Raw genomic sequence first — 16,033 nt, forward strand, 5'->3', positions numbered from 1 at the left:
AGATGAGGAGGAGATTGGATTTATACCCCACCGTTCACTACCCAAAGGAATCTCAGAGCAGCTTACAAACTCCTTTCCCTTCCCCTCCCCACAACAGACACCCTGTGAGGTAGGTGGGGCTGAGAGAGCTCTCTTGAGAACTGCCCTTGAGAGAACTACTGGGAATCAAACTTTGAGTCTACTGGGTGCTACTGGGACTCAAACGTTGTTCCCTTGCCATGTTCCAGTTTACTTCCAACCCTCACTATTGCAGCGTTCATTTCCCATGTGGATTTCTCCTCCCAGAACCAAAGACTCATTTTGCTGTTGTTCCTTCGTCAATCCCACACGCACACTACAAATCTTGCAGAGACATGTGTGTCCAACAGACATTTTTAACTCTGCCTCCTGGGCCTGGAATTCCAGGGACCTCCTTCTACAAAGTCTGTCCCTGAGACTCTGGATCTGTGGCCTACAGCTGCATTTTGACGTAACCACAACGCCATGGGGTTTGTTAGCATCTGAATACGCCTCCTCTGAAGAGCTGGGCTTGTGCACCCCACCTCCCCGCTCCCTCTTCCTCCACATGCCGCTTGGAAATGGAAAACGTCAACATTCCTGACAAAACCCCCCCCCATTGCCGACTGCAGTTCCAAACCACATTTTTATTTTAATACTGGTTTGCAAACAAGAGAAGAGCTCTTGCAAAAATTAGATGAGAACTCCTCCAAACCAGCAGAAAAGCCGTCCTTGACCGGTTGTTCTGCAGTTATTTCATTCAACTCTATAATGGTCAGAGCATTAAATGGAACTGGAATATATTAGAAGGTATCTCTGGTTGTGAACATAAACCTATTGCTTGTTTTAAAAGAACTTCTGATTACAAAGATCCACTGATCCACAGTGATACTTCCATAGTAGACAACGTGCAACAAATCCACCTAAGGGTCATTATGGTCATTATGTAGCCAAGCACAGACTTTACTTCAAGGACATTTCTCGTGTGAAAGATGTCCTGAGGCTTCATAGGAAAGTTACCAAAGCTAGCCTCCCTAAATTACTACAGTTTACTACAGACACTCCCCCCCCCCTTGGCAGGCGAGGGCAGCGATAAGCGGGCAAAACATATCGGGTTATACAAAGAGGTTACACAAAGAGAGCAAGCAGAATATATCGGGTTGAAATACAGCAGGCACAGTTTAGTCAAATGCCGGAGTCTGACACCAGAGTCTTGCATTCTGTCAGATTGGGAACTCTTCCATTCCTGAACTAGGTGCAAGGTAAAAAAAATTCAAGTCCAGTGGTAATTAGAGAAATTCTGCAAGACTGCAGACTCCCAAGGCTTGCTTCGGCTTTATCATAACCTCTGAATGCAGTCCTGGGATACAAGGCCGAGCCTTACCAGTGTGCTTCACACTACTCTCTGGTAGGAAGGGCCGTTCTTTGGGCCAGCCTCTCAGGGCCTTTGGGGAATGTCTGACTGGCTGAGCCAGGGACAAACGCCCACCATGGCACACTACCTACACCCAGGAGAGGGGACAAGGTGGAAATACTCACCAACGTCGTGGATGAAGCGCTCGATTTTAGACTGCATCCCCCAGTATCTAAACTCTACTTTGCACAGCTTGTATGCGCACATGATAGGGTATCTGCCGGGGTTGTTCTTGTGGTCTTTGATCCAGTCTTCCGACAGAGGCCCTCTTTTAGTCTTCACCGATTGATACAGCCTGGGATCCTCTTCGGACTTGTATTCGTGCGGGGGGATGGGATCTTTAACAATGTCAATGGGATCTGAATACAGAAGAAACCAGGGTGTTTTTTTTTTAAAAAAACCCCCACAAACAGTAAAAAGTTAAACCCTAAACATCAAAACACTCTTCCAAAGTGTGGTTTTATTCTGGAAATTACAGGAACACAATAGCCACTCAGTCTCTTACGAGGCAGATGCAAGCATCTGATATTCACGCTCTTTATGCGAGGCCCCGTGTTTACTTTCTCTCCAGCAGCCATAAACAGAACCTCCACTCAGGGATGGTATTTTCACACAAAGACGAATGCTCTCTGTCACATCTGACCGCAGCATCTCGTCAGAACAATGCTACATTCCAGCAGAACTAAATGGGCCATTGCAATATCAATCTCTCATTACTTCAAGCGCTGCCACAGAACACAGATAAATCCAAAGTAGGGTTCCACAGGAACTGTTACAGTACGAAGATTAAGCGGATGAAACCTGCGAGGAATGCAAATTCGATCGCGGCTCCCGCTTACGAGCCACAGCTCTCTAGACATGTACCCAGAATGGTCTGTGGGTAGTAAGGCCAGGGCTTTTGTCTGGGGGAATGTGCGGGAATGGCGTTCCGGAACCTCTTCGACAAAATCCTTAAAAAAAAAAAAAAAGTGCAAAAATTCATGAGTTTTCAGTATACAGACTGAAAACTTAATTTTTCCTCCTGAGACCTTTAGCCAGTGTTCCCTCTAAGCTGAGTTAGTGTGAGCCAGCTCACAGTTTTTAGCCTCCGCCTCGCACATTTTTGTCTTCGCTCGGGAAGGAGGGCTCCAGAACAAACTAATTTGTGCAGTAGCCAAAGCGCCTGCTCACAACTTTAATGCCGGTAACTCACACAAAGTAGAATTTTTGCTCACGAGACTCCACAGCTTAGAGGGAGCATTCCAACACCTCTTTAAAAAAAAAAAAAAGCCCTGCAGGGCTTAGGCAAGTACAAGCAGCCACCCCAAAACAAGATATCAGCCCCATGTCCAGAAGTGGTTCTGCCATAGGAAGGTATAGCTGCTTGTCTTAGGTGGGGAAGACCTAAAAAAAGACCTGGTAAATTGGACCAAAGGTCCAGCGACCAGTATCCAAATGCCTCGGAGAAGGCCATCAAGGAAGGCATGTCTGGTCAACCTCAGCAAACGGTATTAGCACAGGAGAGCTTTTTAACCAGCACAAGAATTGCCTTGCTGGATCCGATTAAAGCCCATCCAACTCAGCATCCTGTTTCCAGGCAGATGCTTCTGGGGAGTCCGGAACCAGAACCTGAAGGCAACAGACCACCCTGCGCTGCTCCCCAGCAAAGAAGAAGAGGAGACTGGATTTATACCCTGCCCTTCACTACCCAAGGGAGTCTCAGAGCGGCTTACAATCTCGTTTCCCTTCCCCTCCCGACAACAGACACCTTGAGGGGTAGGTGGGGCTGAGAGAGCTCTGACAGAAACTGCTCTTTTTCAAGAACAGCTCTTATCAGAACTACGGCTTGCCCAAGGTCATCCAGCAGGTGCAAGTGGAGGAGTGGGGAATCAAACCCGGTTCTCCCAGATTAGAGTCCGCGCACTTAACCTCTACACCAAAGTGGCTCTCACAAAGTGGCCTTTGAACCTGGACATTAATATGAGGCAGATATCTGAGCAATGAGACAAGAGCAAAGCCTAGCGAAATGAACGAGAACTGCACAAGCCCAAAGTAGCTCCCATCCATTTCTGTAAGGCTTCCTCGGGATAACTTTTTGCTGGATCTTGTCTCAGGAGAAGAAAAGAGCGAGAGTCCAGCAGCACCTTAAAGACTAACAAAATTTGTGGCAGGGGAGGAACACTTGTGAGTCACTGAAGAAGTGAGCAGTGACTCACGAAAGCTCCTACCCTGCCACAAATTTTGTTCGTCTCTGGGCAATTCTGCATCTGGCCTTCATTCCACATTGTCTCAACACCGAGGAAAAGGTGCAGCTCAAAAGCACATTCAGATACCCCGGGGCCAGGGGTCATTTCCTGCAGGAGCGCACAGGAGCGGAGCTCCGGCAGTAAAGAGCCCAGGGGGCGGGCACATGCTACAAGCCCCACCCCCTGCTCCCAGCAGCCCTCCGTCAGAGCAAGAAGCAGCCAGGTAAGTTGCAGAGCCCCCCTCCAGTCCAAAACAGTCCAGTGGCACCTTTAAGACCAAGTTTTATTCAGGTACAAGCTGTCCCTCCTCTGCAAGGACAGATCTGCACGTTTCCCCCCCCCCCCCCAAAACAGGGAAACCCAAAAAACCACCGGGGGCCGCGGTGGGTGTTGCCTTCTGACACACTTCCGGTGATGTCAGGGGGTGTGGCCTATGCAAATAAGTGATGCTAATGAGTTCCTGCACCACTTTTTCTACAAAATGACCCCTGCCCGGGGCAACACCGTACTGACTGCGAAGTCACCCCTGAGCGGCCATAAATCTATGCAGAAGGTACTATAAAACCCAATGAACAAAGAAAGTGAAAGCGGCATGCAGGGTAGAGGGTACCATAAAAATCCGATGCTCAAAGGAAGTGAAAGCAGCATGCAATGCAGAGGGGAATTTCCGTTCCAAGGTGGGTTTGGTAAAACAAGGGCGGGGAAAGCCAACGCAGGATCGCCCTTTAGGGTGCTCCTGGACTCTTGCTCTTTTCTACTGCCATGGACAGAATAACATGCCGACCCACCTTGATTGGTCTCAGGAGTCTTATATGCATTTTCTACCTCAGCCCCTGACCCACCCCTTGGCTGGCCTAAGCGGCAGGGTACACAGAGGGGCTTTGTCTGCTCATTCCTCGCCACGGCTTCCTGGCAGCCAGCATTCTCTCATTCTCTTAGCTCAGAGAGTTATTCGACACACACTTCACAATGCGGGGGGGGAGGGGGCCTGGGCAAATGGAGCAGAACTAATTAATGGCTCCCTTAAAATAAGCCTGTATGCAGGAACTGGAACCAGGAGGCATTTAAATCTTAGGCTGAAGGCTTTTTAAACATCTCTGTTCCGTTTTCGCAGAGAATTAAGTGGTCTTTAGGCTCCCCGGTGCAGAGATACCCGCCCGTCGCCACCATCTGTACTCCATGCATGAAGCAAGCATTGCCGCTCAGCTGGTGTTAACCAGGTGCCTTTTGAAATGAGTTACAAGATCTCTGTGTGCCAGCGTTAGAGGTTCTGTTCCTCTGGCTCTGAGGCCGGCGGCTGATATCACGGCTTCCCCGCTCTGTTGTAGATACGGGAAGGCTGGTGCCCCCGTGAATGACACGGTTAGTAGCTTACTGATCTCCGTTTTCATTTGAAAACAAAAGCAGGTTCCTAGAGCTCATGGTTGAAGCAACGTATCTGATCGACCTGAAAGGACGGGGCAATGTCTGATGAAACCCCAGAAGCCAGAGGAGTAGTAAGAGGTTGGAATTTCAGCTAAGGGGGGGGCTACACTTTGCTGAGGTCCATGACTGGACAAAGCAGAATAATATAAGGAGTAGAAGAAATGCTGCAAGCTCGGAGGGTGAAGTGTGCTAATCTGCTTGATATACAGAATGTATATGGGTAGCAGAACTGGGCTATAACCAGGGGTCATTTCGTAGAAAAAGAGGTGCAGGCGCTCATTAGCATAACTTATTAGCATAACTTATTTCCATATGCCACACCCTCTTACATCACCGGAAGTGTGTCAGAAGGCAACACCTTCTGGCTCCACTGGACTGTTTTGGATTGCTAGCTATGGGGGGGGGGAACGTGCAGTTCTGCCCTCACAGAGGAGGGAGAGCTTGTACCTGAAGGCGGGGGGGGGGGCTCTGCAGCTTACCTGGCTGCTTCTTGCTCTGACTGAGGGCTGCTGGGAGCAGGGGGCGGGGCTTGTTGCATGTGCCCGCCCCCTGGGCTCCTTACTGCCGGAGCTCCGCTCCTGTGCGCTCCCGCAGGAAATGACCCCTGGCTATAACTAAATGGTGAAGGGCTGTGGTTCAGTGGTAGAGCATCTGCTTGGCACACAGAAGGTCCCAGGTTCAATCCCCAGCACACCCAGCTAAAAGGACCAGGTAGCAGGTGATGCGAAAGACCTCTTCCTGAGACCCTGGGGAGCAGCTGCCAGTCTGAGTAGACAATGCTGACCTTGATGGACTGAGGGTCTGATCCCAGTATAAGGCAGTTTCACGTGTTTACATTAATAGTTTGAGGAGCCTTTGCAAATATATATATACATATTTTTAAAAAGGCTGGAGCACACAAAACCCTGACTAAGGTCCTCCTGTCTTCAATTACAAACCCAGCAGCATGCATGTGGCTTCCTGTGGTGTAATGTCACACCACTCAGGAGTGTGTAGGAACACCATTCCCATATGGGTGGGTCTTTTTAGCCAGTGTCATTTAGGGTGGAGATAGCCTTGGACCCTGATTCAAACTGAACTCAGTGACAGAGCCACCCAAGTGGCCTAGAACAAGTCTCTTTCCTCTTCTCCCCAGTGCCTTGGCTTCAAAGCAGCAAACCGCCTCAAAGGGCCTTTGTGAAGACTAATAAGAACTGGAAACTCTTTTGATCATAGGATTGCTCTTAGTCAAAGCCAATTTGGAGGGTCGCTTTCAGAGGTGAAAAGTGCCCCACAAATGACTAGTTTGGGGGAAGCACATTTCCAGAAATGCTAGTCCCCAGAACTCTCCGCCACCCCGAAGATGGATGCAGTGCACTGACACGGACTGATCTCAAGAGCCGTGAGTCTCAACGTTTTATCCAAGCATGTGCAAGACCAGTTGTTAACTCCCCCCCAAAAAAGTCAGCAATCTGTAGTTGGCTCCCCACACTATACCATATTGAAGAGGCCATGTGAATCGGTTCATTGGTCACACTGTCGTTTCTGTGCTCCAACACTGAAACCATTTCAAGCTATAGAACTAGGGTTCCCAAGTACTTACTGCGATCAGGCGGGGGAAACATGCTCCCCGGCCGGACCATTCCTCCCTGTAACACACCGTGCCGTCGCCAGGAAGTGACGCTGGGCGACGCTCTGGCAATGGGGCTGGAAACTCGATGGTACCATCAAGTTTCCAGCCCCATTGCCAGAGCGTCGCCCGGAGTCACTTCCTGGCGACGGCATGGTGCGGCGCATCTGTTGTCCCCGCGGGAATGATCCTGCGAAGACGTCTGTGTCCCCCGCCGAATCACGGTGAGTACTTGGGAAGCCTGTATAGAACTATTGGGCCTTCCTTTTAGTATATTTGTCAATCTGTCCATTTCAGCACATCCCATAATCTTCGTTATCAACCCATCCCATAATCTTCGTTATCAACTCATCTCGTTATCAACTCATCGAAAAATGGAAGAAGAATTTATGGGACCAGGGTGAGTGTTCTATGACTGGTTAAAGCATAAGTACTGAGAAACTAAGACTAAATGAAGAACAATAAGGAAGATGGATATAACAGTCGTGAAACTTTTATGAGAAGATTTGCATGCAGAAATGTCACATTGGCTTTTTTATATATATAACTCTGTATTCTTCTTGGAAGAAATATATTGACTGGCTCTGAAGGAAGTCGAAAGGTAGAATATGTCTTAATAGGGACATGAGGTTATATCCTATTACAGATAAGATTAAATTATAATAGGTCAATAATCTACACAGTGAAAAGTAGTGTTAAAAGGTTGGTCAAAGCTTAATATTTACCTGATTTATTGTTAAAGAATCTTCTTCTCCGAAATATAATGATATCCAGTACAATATTGAGTTTAGTTAAATGTTGATTATATATTTGTTCTTGATGATTGATGTATAGATTATGTTGTTATTAGTACTAGCTAATTTTTGTTAAAATTGAAGTGGTTTTATCTTACTTTAACAGTTGTAAGGCAAAGGCGAAAAGGAAAGATTTACCCAACTGAACGCAGATTTCCAGAGAACAGCAAGGAGAGATAAGGAGGCCTTCCTGAATGAACAGTGCAAAGTAATAGAAGAAAACAATAGAATGGGAAGGACTAGAGATCTCTTCAAGAAAGTTGGAGAAATCAAGGGAGCGTTCCATGCAAAGACACCCAGCAAGCTTCATGTGGAGGAGTGGGGACTCAAACATGGTTCTCCAGATTAGAGTCCACCGCTCTTAACCACAACACCATGCTGCAGCCTATTTCCATAATTCCTTGCAGGTGTGCTGGAGTGATTCCTTAGTTGTTGATGAACAATTAGCAGTACTGAGGACTAACTGGGCCTCTGCACCATCACCTGCATCTCATTTCCTGGGAACTCCAGTGTGTCCTGACCTTGGAAGCAACTACAGATTTAGATTAGGAGTGGCACCAGGCCCTGAACAGTGGCACTGTGGAAAGTGAGCTTCATTGCTGCAAAGCATTTCCCCCTGCAGATGAATTTTAACATAGCTCAAATGATTGTTCTATTTTCTGCAAAATGTAACTAGTGAATGTGTTCCGTCTTATTTATTCAGTTGTGTTTAATTAGTTTTCATTTAGGATTTATGGTTCACCTTCTGTGATAAATGGGCCCCTCGTATGTGGCTTCTTCAGATGAAATTCACATAAAAGGCTCCACTAAAAAGTAGGGCCCATTTAACTGAACAGGACTTTCCCCCTATTAAATAGCTCTAGGCTGCAAACCTATGAACTTTAGATAAATTTCATTGTACACACTGGAATTCCCTTCCATGGAAACACACATGGCAAGGCTTACAGGGATGCTTTAGCACTGGAAGTGATGTTAAACGCATTTTAAATTAGACCCTGTGCACGTTTACTCAGAAGTAAGTAGGATTGCAGCATAAAAGCAAGAAATGCATGTACATTTGTCTAAAACAAATTCGTGTGTGCTTAACCTTGGGAGGAAAGCGATGGCGAACCTAAACAGCATGATAAAAAGTAGAGACATCACCCTGCCAACAAAAGTCCGCATGGTCAAAGCAATGGTATTCCCAGTAGTCATGTATGGCTGTGAGAGTTGGACTATAAGGAAGGCCGAGCGCCGAAGAATAGATTCTTTTGAACTATGGTGCTGGAGAAGACTCTTGAGAGTCCCTTGGACTGCAAGAAGAACAAATCAGTCAATCCTCAAAGAAATCAACCCTGACTGTTCCCTGGAAGGCCAGATAATGAAACTGAAGCTCAAATACTTTGGCCACCAAATGAGAAGGGAGCACTCACTGGAAAAGACCCTGATGCTGGGAAAGATTGAAGGTCAAAGAAGACGGGGACGGCAAAGGATGAGATGGTTAGACAGTGTCAGCGATGCAACGAACATGAAATTGAGCCAACTTCGGAGGACGGCGGAAGACAGGAGAGCCTGGCGGGAGATTGTCCATGGGGTCGCGAAGAGTCGGACTCGACTGTGCGACTGAACAACAACAAAAATTTTTTGTTAAAATTGAAGTGGTTTTATCTTACTTTAACAGTTGTATGCATTTTTAATACTTCAATAAAAAAGTGTTGAAAATAAATAACTCTGTATTCTTTCTTTTCCCTTCTTCGCCCTTTCTATATATAAACTAATAAAACTTTATTTTAAAAAAGAAGAACTCTTGGGCCTTAAGCTAAAAACCATGCTCCTAGTTCCATGAAGGTGCGGGGTGGGTGGGTTGCAGACCGGTGTATTTATAAAAGCAGTTCCCCATGCCGACCACCAAATTATTTCAAAACCGAGAAGCCCTTCTAAAACCATGTTCCATTCAGCACTTGAGGGGCTGTTTAAAAAAAACTGGCCCAAGCTTAACAAAACATTGCGTGCAAGCCCTTCCATGAGACTAAAATAGTTCCGGGGACTCATTTGGATATACTTGAGAGATCAGGGGGGGGGGGGGAGAGACTCAATTTTGCCAACCCCCAAGAAAGCCTGTTGGCCCTTTGCTCCCAAATATTGAAGTCACGGAAGCCAAAACAAGCCAGACGCGCAGCTTGCTGACATCACTGGCTGGAGTACTTCCTCTCAGTCTGGGCCAGCAAGAGGCAGCACAGGCTGCCTGCAGAACTAATTAAACCATCTGCTGCCACTGGTGCCCATGTGCGCCTCCCCCCATCTCCTCCAGGTCCAGGCCTTGGAGCAAAACCTGGCAAACACCCCCCCACACACAAACCTTTCTTGGCACTCCAGGAAGCAGTCCTTAACGGGTCCCACAGATGAAACTCAAATCCCCCACCCCCGATGGACAAAGAATATATCCTAATACTCAAGATGGTACTAATTATCCTGGTAAAACCAGGGGTCGTTTCCTGCAGGAGCGCACAGGAGCAGAGCTCCGGCAGTAAAGAGCCCAGGGGGTGGGCACATGCAACAAGCCCCACCCCCTGCTCCCAGCAGCTCTCAGTCAGAGCAAGAAGCAGCCAGGGAAGTTGCAGAGCCCCCCCCCGCCCCCCCGGTCCAAAACAGTCCAGTGGCACCTTTAAGGCCAAGTTTTATTCAGGTACAAGCTCTCCCTCCTCTGCGAGGGCAGATCTGCACATTCCCACGTCCCCCAATAGCTATCAATCCAAAACAGTCCAGTGGAGCCTGAGCGGTGGGTGTTGCCTTCTGACACACTTCCGGTGATGTCAGGGTGTGTAGCATATGCAAATAAGTTATGCTAATGAGTTATGCTAATGAGCCCCTGCACCTCTTTTTCTACTAAATGACCCCTGGGTAAAACCAAATGCAGCTTTGTCATAGAGACGTTGCGGTGAAAGCTCAAAGTTTGGAAAATGCACACACACACACACACACACACACACGCGCTGAAAACTCCAAGTCTGCCAGATGCCCCAAACTGGATACATCACTGTTTTCCCCCAGACAATGTGTTGACAAACATATTTATGTGGCTGTCATCGCTCACTGATGAAGGACTTCTGGGTGTTCACGAGATTTGTTTGCAGTTGTCAAAATGCGTATCGGGACTTCGGCACGTGGACAGAAGGCGCTTAAGCCTCCCCTACAGCACTCTTTTGCTGACCTGAAATAGCCCTATCAGCTTCAACTGGGAAACTTAACATAGAGAATTCCATAGAGGGCACTGTTCCCTCTAAGCTGAGTTAGTGTGAGCTAGCTCACAGTTTTTTAGCCTCTGGCTCACACATTTTTGTCTTAGCTCAGGAAGGATGGCTCCAGAGCAAGCTAATTTATGCAGCAGGCAAATAACTTGCTCACAACTTTAATGCCAGTAGCTCACAAAGTAGAATTTTCGCTCACGAGACTCCGCAGCTTAGAGGGAACATTGGTAGAGGGGTCCCAAAATTTTTAAGCCCGTGGACATCTTTGGGATTCTGACATAGCATGGTAGAAACCCCCATGAAACGGCTGCCACAGGAGATGGGGCCAGCCACCAAATGGCTGCCACAGCTTAGCTTCAGTCACACATGGTGGCAGTTGCTGCCAAAGCAGTGTTTTTAAAAATCTGCACAGCCAATTGGAAGAACGAAAATGCCCCCATGGTACAGGCATGGTTCCAGAAGTTATGGGACCAGTATACCATGGAAAGCATCATGGACAAACACATATCTGATTCCAAATATCCACCTAGCTCCCTCTTTAATGCAAAATGGTTCCCAATACTTGAATTTCTATCAAAAGAAGAATACATACCCCAATCATGGAAGAAGTATCATGGATGGATATAAAAAAGCTACCTTCCACAGATCACACTCTACAAACACTCCACGATAACACCACACTCTGGCACACCATCTCAACATTTGTTACAAGCTATTCAAAGTGTGTATAAAAAGCACCAGATTTGTTTAGAATAATCACTAGTCACTGTTCGAGTTTTGTTCATAAGTTAAGATTCTCTTCATGGTCAACGCTACAAAACAACACACCAACAAAAATTAAAGTTGTATTGTTACCATTTACCATTTATATTCATGTTGTTTTATATACTGAAATAATTTCTTAAATACTTGTTTTTTCTACTATATCACTATTTTTCGCTAATAATTTTTTTAAAAAAATATCCAGTGGCCAATCGGAAGCCTTGCTCAGCAAAAGCCCCACCCACTCTCTAAGGCTGTGATCATACGCACAATTAGACTAGGGCTCCCAACTCCCCCGGTAGGGCGGAAATCTCCCGCCCCGGAGGCTCCGTTTCCCGACGCCGGGGAATCGGGGCCCGGGGGAAACGCCGGGGAATCGGGGCCCGGAAGTGATGTCGCACGCTGGGGGCGGGGCCACGCCATTTGAGGGGAAAACAAAGAGTTTTCCCCTCAAATGGCGTGGCCCCGCCCCCAGCGTGCGACATCACTTCCGGGCCCCGATTCCCCGGCGTTTCCCCCGGGCCCCGATTCCCCGGCGTCGGGAAACGGAGCCTCCGGGGCGGGAGATTTCCGCCCTACCGGGGGAGTTGGGAGCCCTAGTCTAATTGTGCGTATGATCACAGCCTTAGAGAGTGGGTGGGGCTTTTGCTGAGCAAGGCTTCCGATTGGCCACTGGATATTTTTTTAAAAAAATTATTAGCGAAAAATAGTGATATAGTAGAAAAAACAAGTATTTAAGAAATTATTTCAGTATATAAAACAACATGAATATAAATGGTAAATGGTAACAATACAACTTTAATTTTTGTTGGTGTGTTGTTTTGTAGCGTTGACCATGAAGAGAATCTTAACTTATGAACAAAACTCGAACAGTGACTAGTGATTATTCTAAACAAATCTGGTGCTTTTTATACACACTTTGAATAGCTTGTAACAAATGTTGAGATGGTGTGCCAGAGTGTGGTGTTATCGTGGAGTGTTTGTAGAGTGTGATCTGTGGAAGGTAGCTTTTTTATATCCATCCATGATACTTCTTCCATGATTGGGGTATGTATTCTTCTTTTGATAGAAATTCAAGTATTGGGAACCATTTTGCATTAAAGAGGGAGCTAGGTGGATATTTGGAATCAGATATGTGTTTGTCCATGATGCTTTCCATGGTATACTGGTCCCATAACTTCTGGAACCATGCCTGTACCATGGGGGCATTTTCGTTCTTCCAATTGGCTGTGCAGATTTTTAAAAACACTGCTTTGGCAGCAACTGCCACCATGTGTGACTGAAGCTAAGCTGTGGCAGCCATTTGGTGGCTGGCCCCATCTCCTGTGGCAGCCGTTTCATGGGGGTTTCTACCATGCTATGTCAGAATCCCAAAGATGTCCACGGGCTTAAAAATTTTGGGACCCCTCTACCAATGTTCCCTCTAAGCTGCGGAGTCTCGTGAGCGAAAATTCTACTTTGTGAGCTACTGGCATTAAAGTTGTGAGCAAGTTATTTGCCTGCTGCATAAATTAGCTTGCTCTGGAGCCATCCTTCCTGAGCTAAGACAAAAATGTGTGAGCCAGAGGCTAAAAAACTGTGAGCTAGCTCACACTAACTCAGCTTAGAGGGAACAGTGCCCTCTATGGAATTCTCTATGTTAAGTTTCCCAGTTGAAGCTGATAGGGCTATTTCAGGTCAGCAAAAGAGTGCTGTAGGGGAGGCTTAAGCGCCTTCTGTCCACGTGCCGAAGTCCCGATACGCATTTTGACAACTGCAAACAAATCTCGTGAACACCCAGAAGTCCTTCATCAGTGAGCGATGACAGCCACATAAATATGTTTGTCAACACATTGTCTGGGGGAAAACAGTGATGTATCCAGTTTGGGGCATCTGGCAGACTTGGAGTTTTCAGCGCGTGTGTGTGTGTGTGTGTGTGTGTGTGCATTTTCCAAACTTTGAGCTTTCACCGCAACGTCTCTATGACAAAGCTGCATTTGGTTTTACCCAGGGGTCATTTAGTAGAAAAAGAGGTGCAGGGGCTCATTAGCATAACTCATTAGCATAACTCACTTCCTCCTTCTCCTCGCGGTCTTCCGGTGGCGGATCAGCAGGCCCCTCTGGCGCGCGGTACGCTCAGTAGTGGGCGTGGCCAACTCTGAAGCCAGCCGGAACTCCGTTCCTGTGCATTCCTGTCCCAAAATAGCCCTGCTTCCCCCCCCCTTGCAGTATGCACATCATTGCATACTCCACAGCGGGCCCTCGGTGCGGTGGTGCGATTCATTGATTCCTCATTTAAGCGCATGGGAAACAAGCGGCGCAAAAAAAAAAACCCCGACTCACCCGCAGTTGCGTCTGATCCCCCCCCCCCCCATTTTATCTGGCGTGCGTGACCACACCCTAAAATACTTGACGGACGCCAAGGAAGGTGTTGGTGGCTGCTGTGGTGCCCGCAGGCTTTAGTACATGCACTTCCGGTTGGGGCAAGCAGCCCAGGGGGTGGGGCAAAAGGAAAGCTCCCTTTCCGTGCGTGTTGCGATCCCGATCTGAATTAGGCCCCCTCGTTTCACGTTGTAGGTTCTAAGTTCTCTGGGTAAAGGCCTTGTCATCTTCTGTTCCGCAAAGCACCATGCACGTGATTGTCATGTTAATGAATAATAGTAACAAGAACGTGTGTGTGTGTGGGGGGGGTCAAGTCACAGCTGACTTATGGCCACCCCGTATGGTTTTCAAGGCAAGCGATGCCCAGAGTTGTTTCGCCATTGCCTGCCTCCGCGTAGCGACCCTGGGCTTTCCTTGGTGGTCTCCCATCCAAATACTAACCGGGGGCCGACCCTGCTTAGCTTCTGAGCTCTGGTAAGGTCATAAAAGGTCAGGCTTATAGACACTCAAAGACACACCCATGTGCATATACAACAGTAGTATGGAGAAAGCGATCCTCACCGAGAACAGTCTGCCTTTTCTCTGCAGGGGAAAGGTTGAACACGTTGGGTTGCTCTCCTGAGTCGGTTATGTAATAGGTTTCAATATCAATAGAGAATTTCTCCACAAATGGGCATGTGTACCTGAGAAAGAAAGCACAACAGGGAAACTCAGCCTAAAGCCGGCTTAGAAAGAATCACATCAGAGTACTTCCTTTTTTAAAAAAAGAGAGAGAGAGAGAGAGAGAGAAAGAAATCCATTTACCCAGCATGTTATAGGTACAGCTGCTTTCCGGTGCTGAAGCAAAAAGCCTCAAGAACTTACACAGTAACACAGAATGTACTGACATACTGTTTTTATAAAGAGGAAATGCCAACTTTTTGCAAATTTGGCAAAAATCAGGCATGCTCAAAAATTAGGGATGGGTAGGAACCACATTTTTGCAATTCGGTTCGTGGGTGAACCACAAACCAATACGAACCAGGAGGCTGGTTTGTGAATCTAACTGGTTCGTATAGGTTTGTGACCCCTGCTTTCTGCTTGCTGCTACTTTTGGCATGGAGCAGAAAGCAGGGGTTTAAATGGCTCGGAGCCATTTAACCCCCTGCTTTTTGCTCCTTGCCAAAAGCAGTGGTGAACAGAAAGCTGGCAGTTAAATGGCTCAGAGCAATTTAAACCCTGCTTTCTGCTCCATGTGAAAAACGGTGAGTGGAAGGAAATGGAAAGCAGGGGTTTACATGGCTCCAAGCCAAAATTCATCACAAACTTTAGTTCTAATCTTGAGCTGATTCGTGCCCATCCCTATTCAAAATGCTGATTTAGAGGTACCAGTTTATCACCTGGACACCAATAGTTTAAAACTCAAGTTCTTTAGTTTAGAGGGTTTGTTTATTTGTTTTTTAAAAGTGGGGTCCCAAAGAAGAAATGGGATTTCCCACTGACACATGTTGGACTTCTTCCTGCCTCACACAAAATAATCTCCCAACACAGCTACCTTTGTGATGGATCTCACCAGACCTAGGGCTCTTCCACATTCTAATTTTTGTCACTTGTGTGTCCCTATGGCTTCAAAGAACATGGACATGCCAGTGACGAAAATGAGAATGCAGAAGAGCTCCCAGTCATATTTACTTGCTTATATATTTTTACCCAAAATGGGGATCCAAAGGGGCTTTCAGCATCGTTCTCCCCTCCTCCTTTTACCCTCACAACGTCCCTGTGAGTTAGGCCAGGTTGAGAGAGACGGGTAGGGTTGCCAGCTAGGGGCTGGGAAATACCTGAAGAGTTTTGGGATGGAGCCTGAGGGTGAGGCTTGAGGAGGGGAGGGATTTCAATGGGGCATAAGAGTCGATCTTCCAAAGTGGCCATTTTCTCCAGGTGAACAAAACTGTGTTATCTGGAGATCATTTGTAAAAGCAGGAGACCTCCAGCCACCAGCTGGAGGTTGACAACCCTAGAGACTGGCCAGCCCAAGGTCACCCGGTGAGCTTCCGTCACAGAGTGGGGATTCATACTTGGCCTTCCCAGATCCTACACCTGGTAGGGCTCCCCCCACCCCAGACGTACTGTGGCCATAGTTAGGGTTTCTGCATAGGTCTCTGCACCATGCACCGTGTAAGCCGCTCAGAGCCCTTCGGGGGTGAGCGGGGTACAAATTGAAAGTATAAATAAATAAATAA

At 47.2% G+C, this 16,033-nt stretch overlaps 1 protein-coding gene across 1 annotated transcript in view; it reads right to left on the bottom strand.

Annotated features, from left to right (window-relative positions):
* Positions 1–16,033, bottom strand: part of PITPNM2 (phosphatidylinositol transfer protein, membrane associated 2) — a 163,713-nt gene that overhangs the window by 104,423 nt on the left and 43,257 nt on the right. The window contains exons 3-4 of the mRNA XM_015417664.1: positions 14,376–14,497; positions 1,537–1,770 (exon numbers count right to left, since the gene is read on the bottom strand). Of these exons, the coding sequence (XP_015273150.1) occupies positions 1,537–1,770; positions 14,376–14,497 (356 nt within the window). The remainder of the gene's footprint in view (positions 1–1,536; positions 1,771–14,375; positions 14,498–16,033) is intronic.

The sequence above is a fragment of the Gekko japonicus genome, unplaced genomic scaffold (genome assembly GCF_001447785.1).
Source record: "Gekko japonicus isolate JY-2015 unplaced genomic scaffold, Gekko_japonicus_V1.1 scaffold64, whole genome shotgun sequence".
Lineage (NCBI taxonomy): Eukaryota > Metazoa > Chordata > Lepidosauria > Squamata > Gekkonidae > Gekko > Gekko japonicus.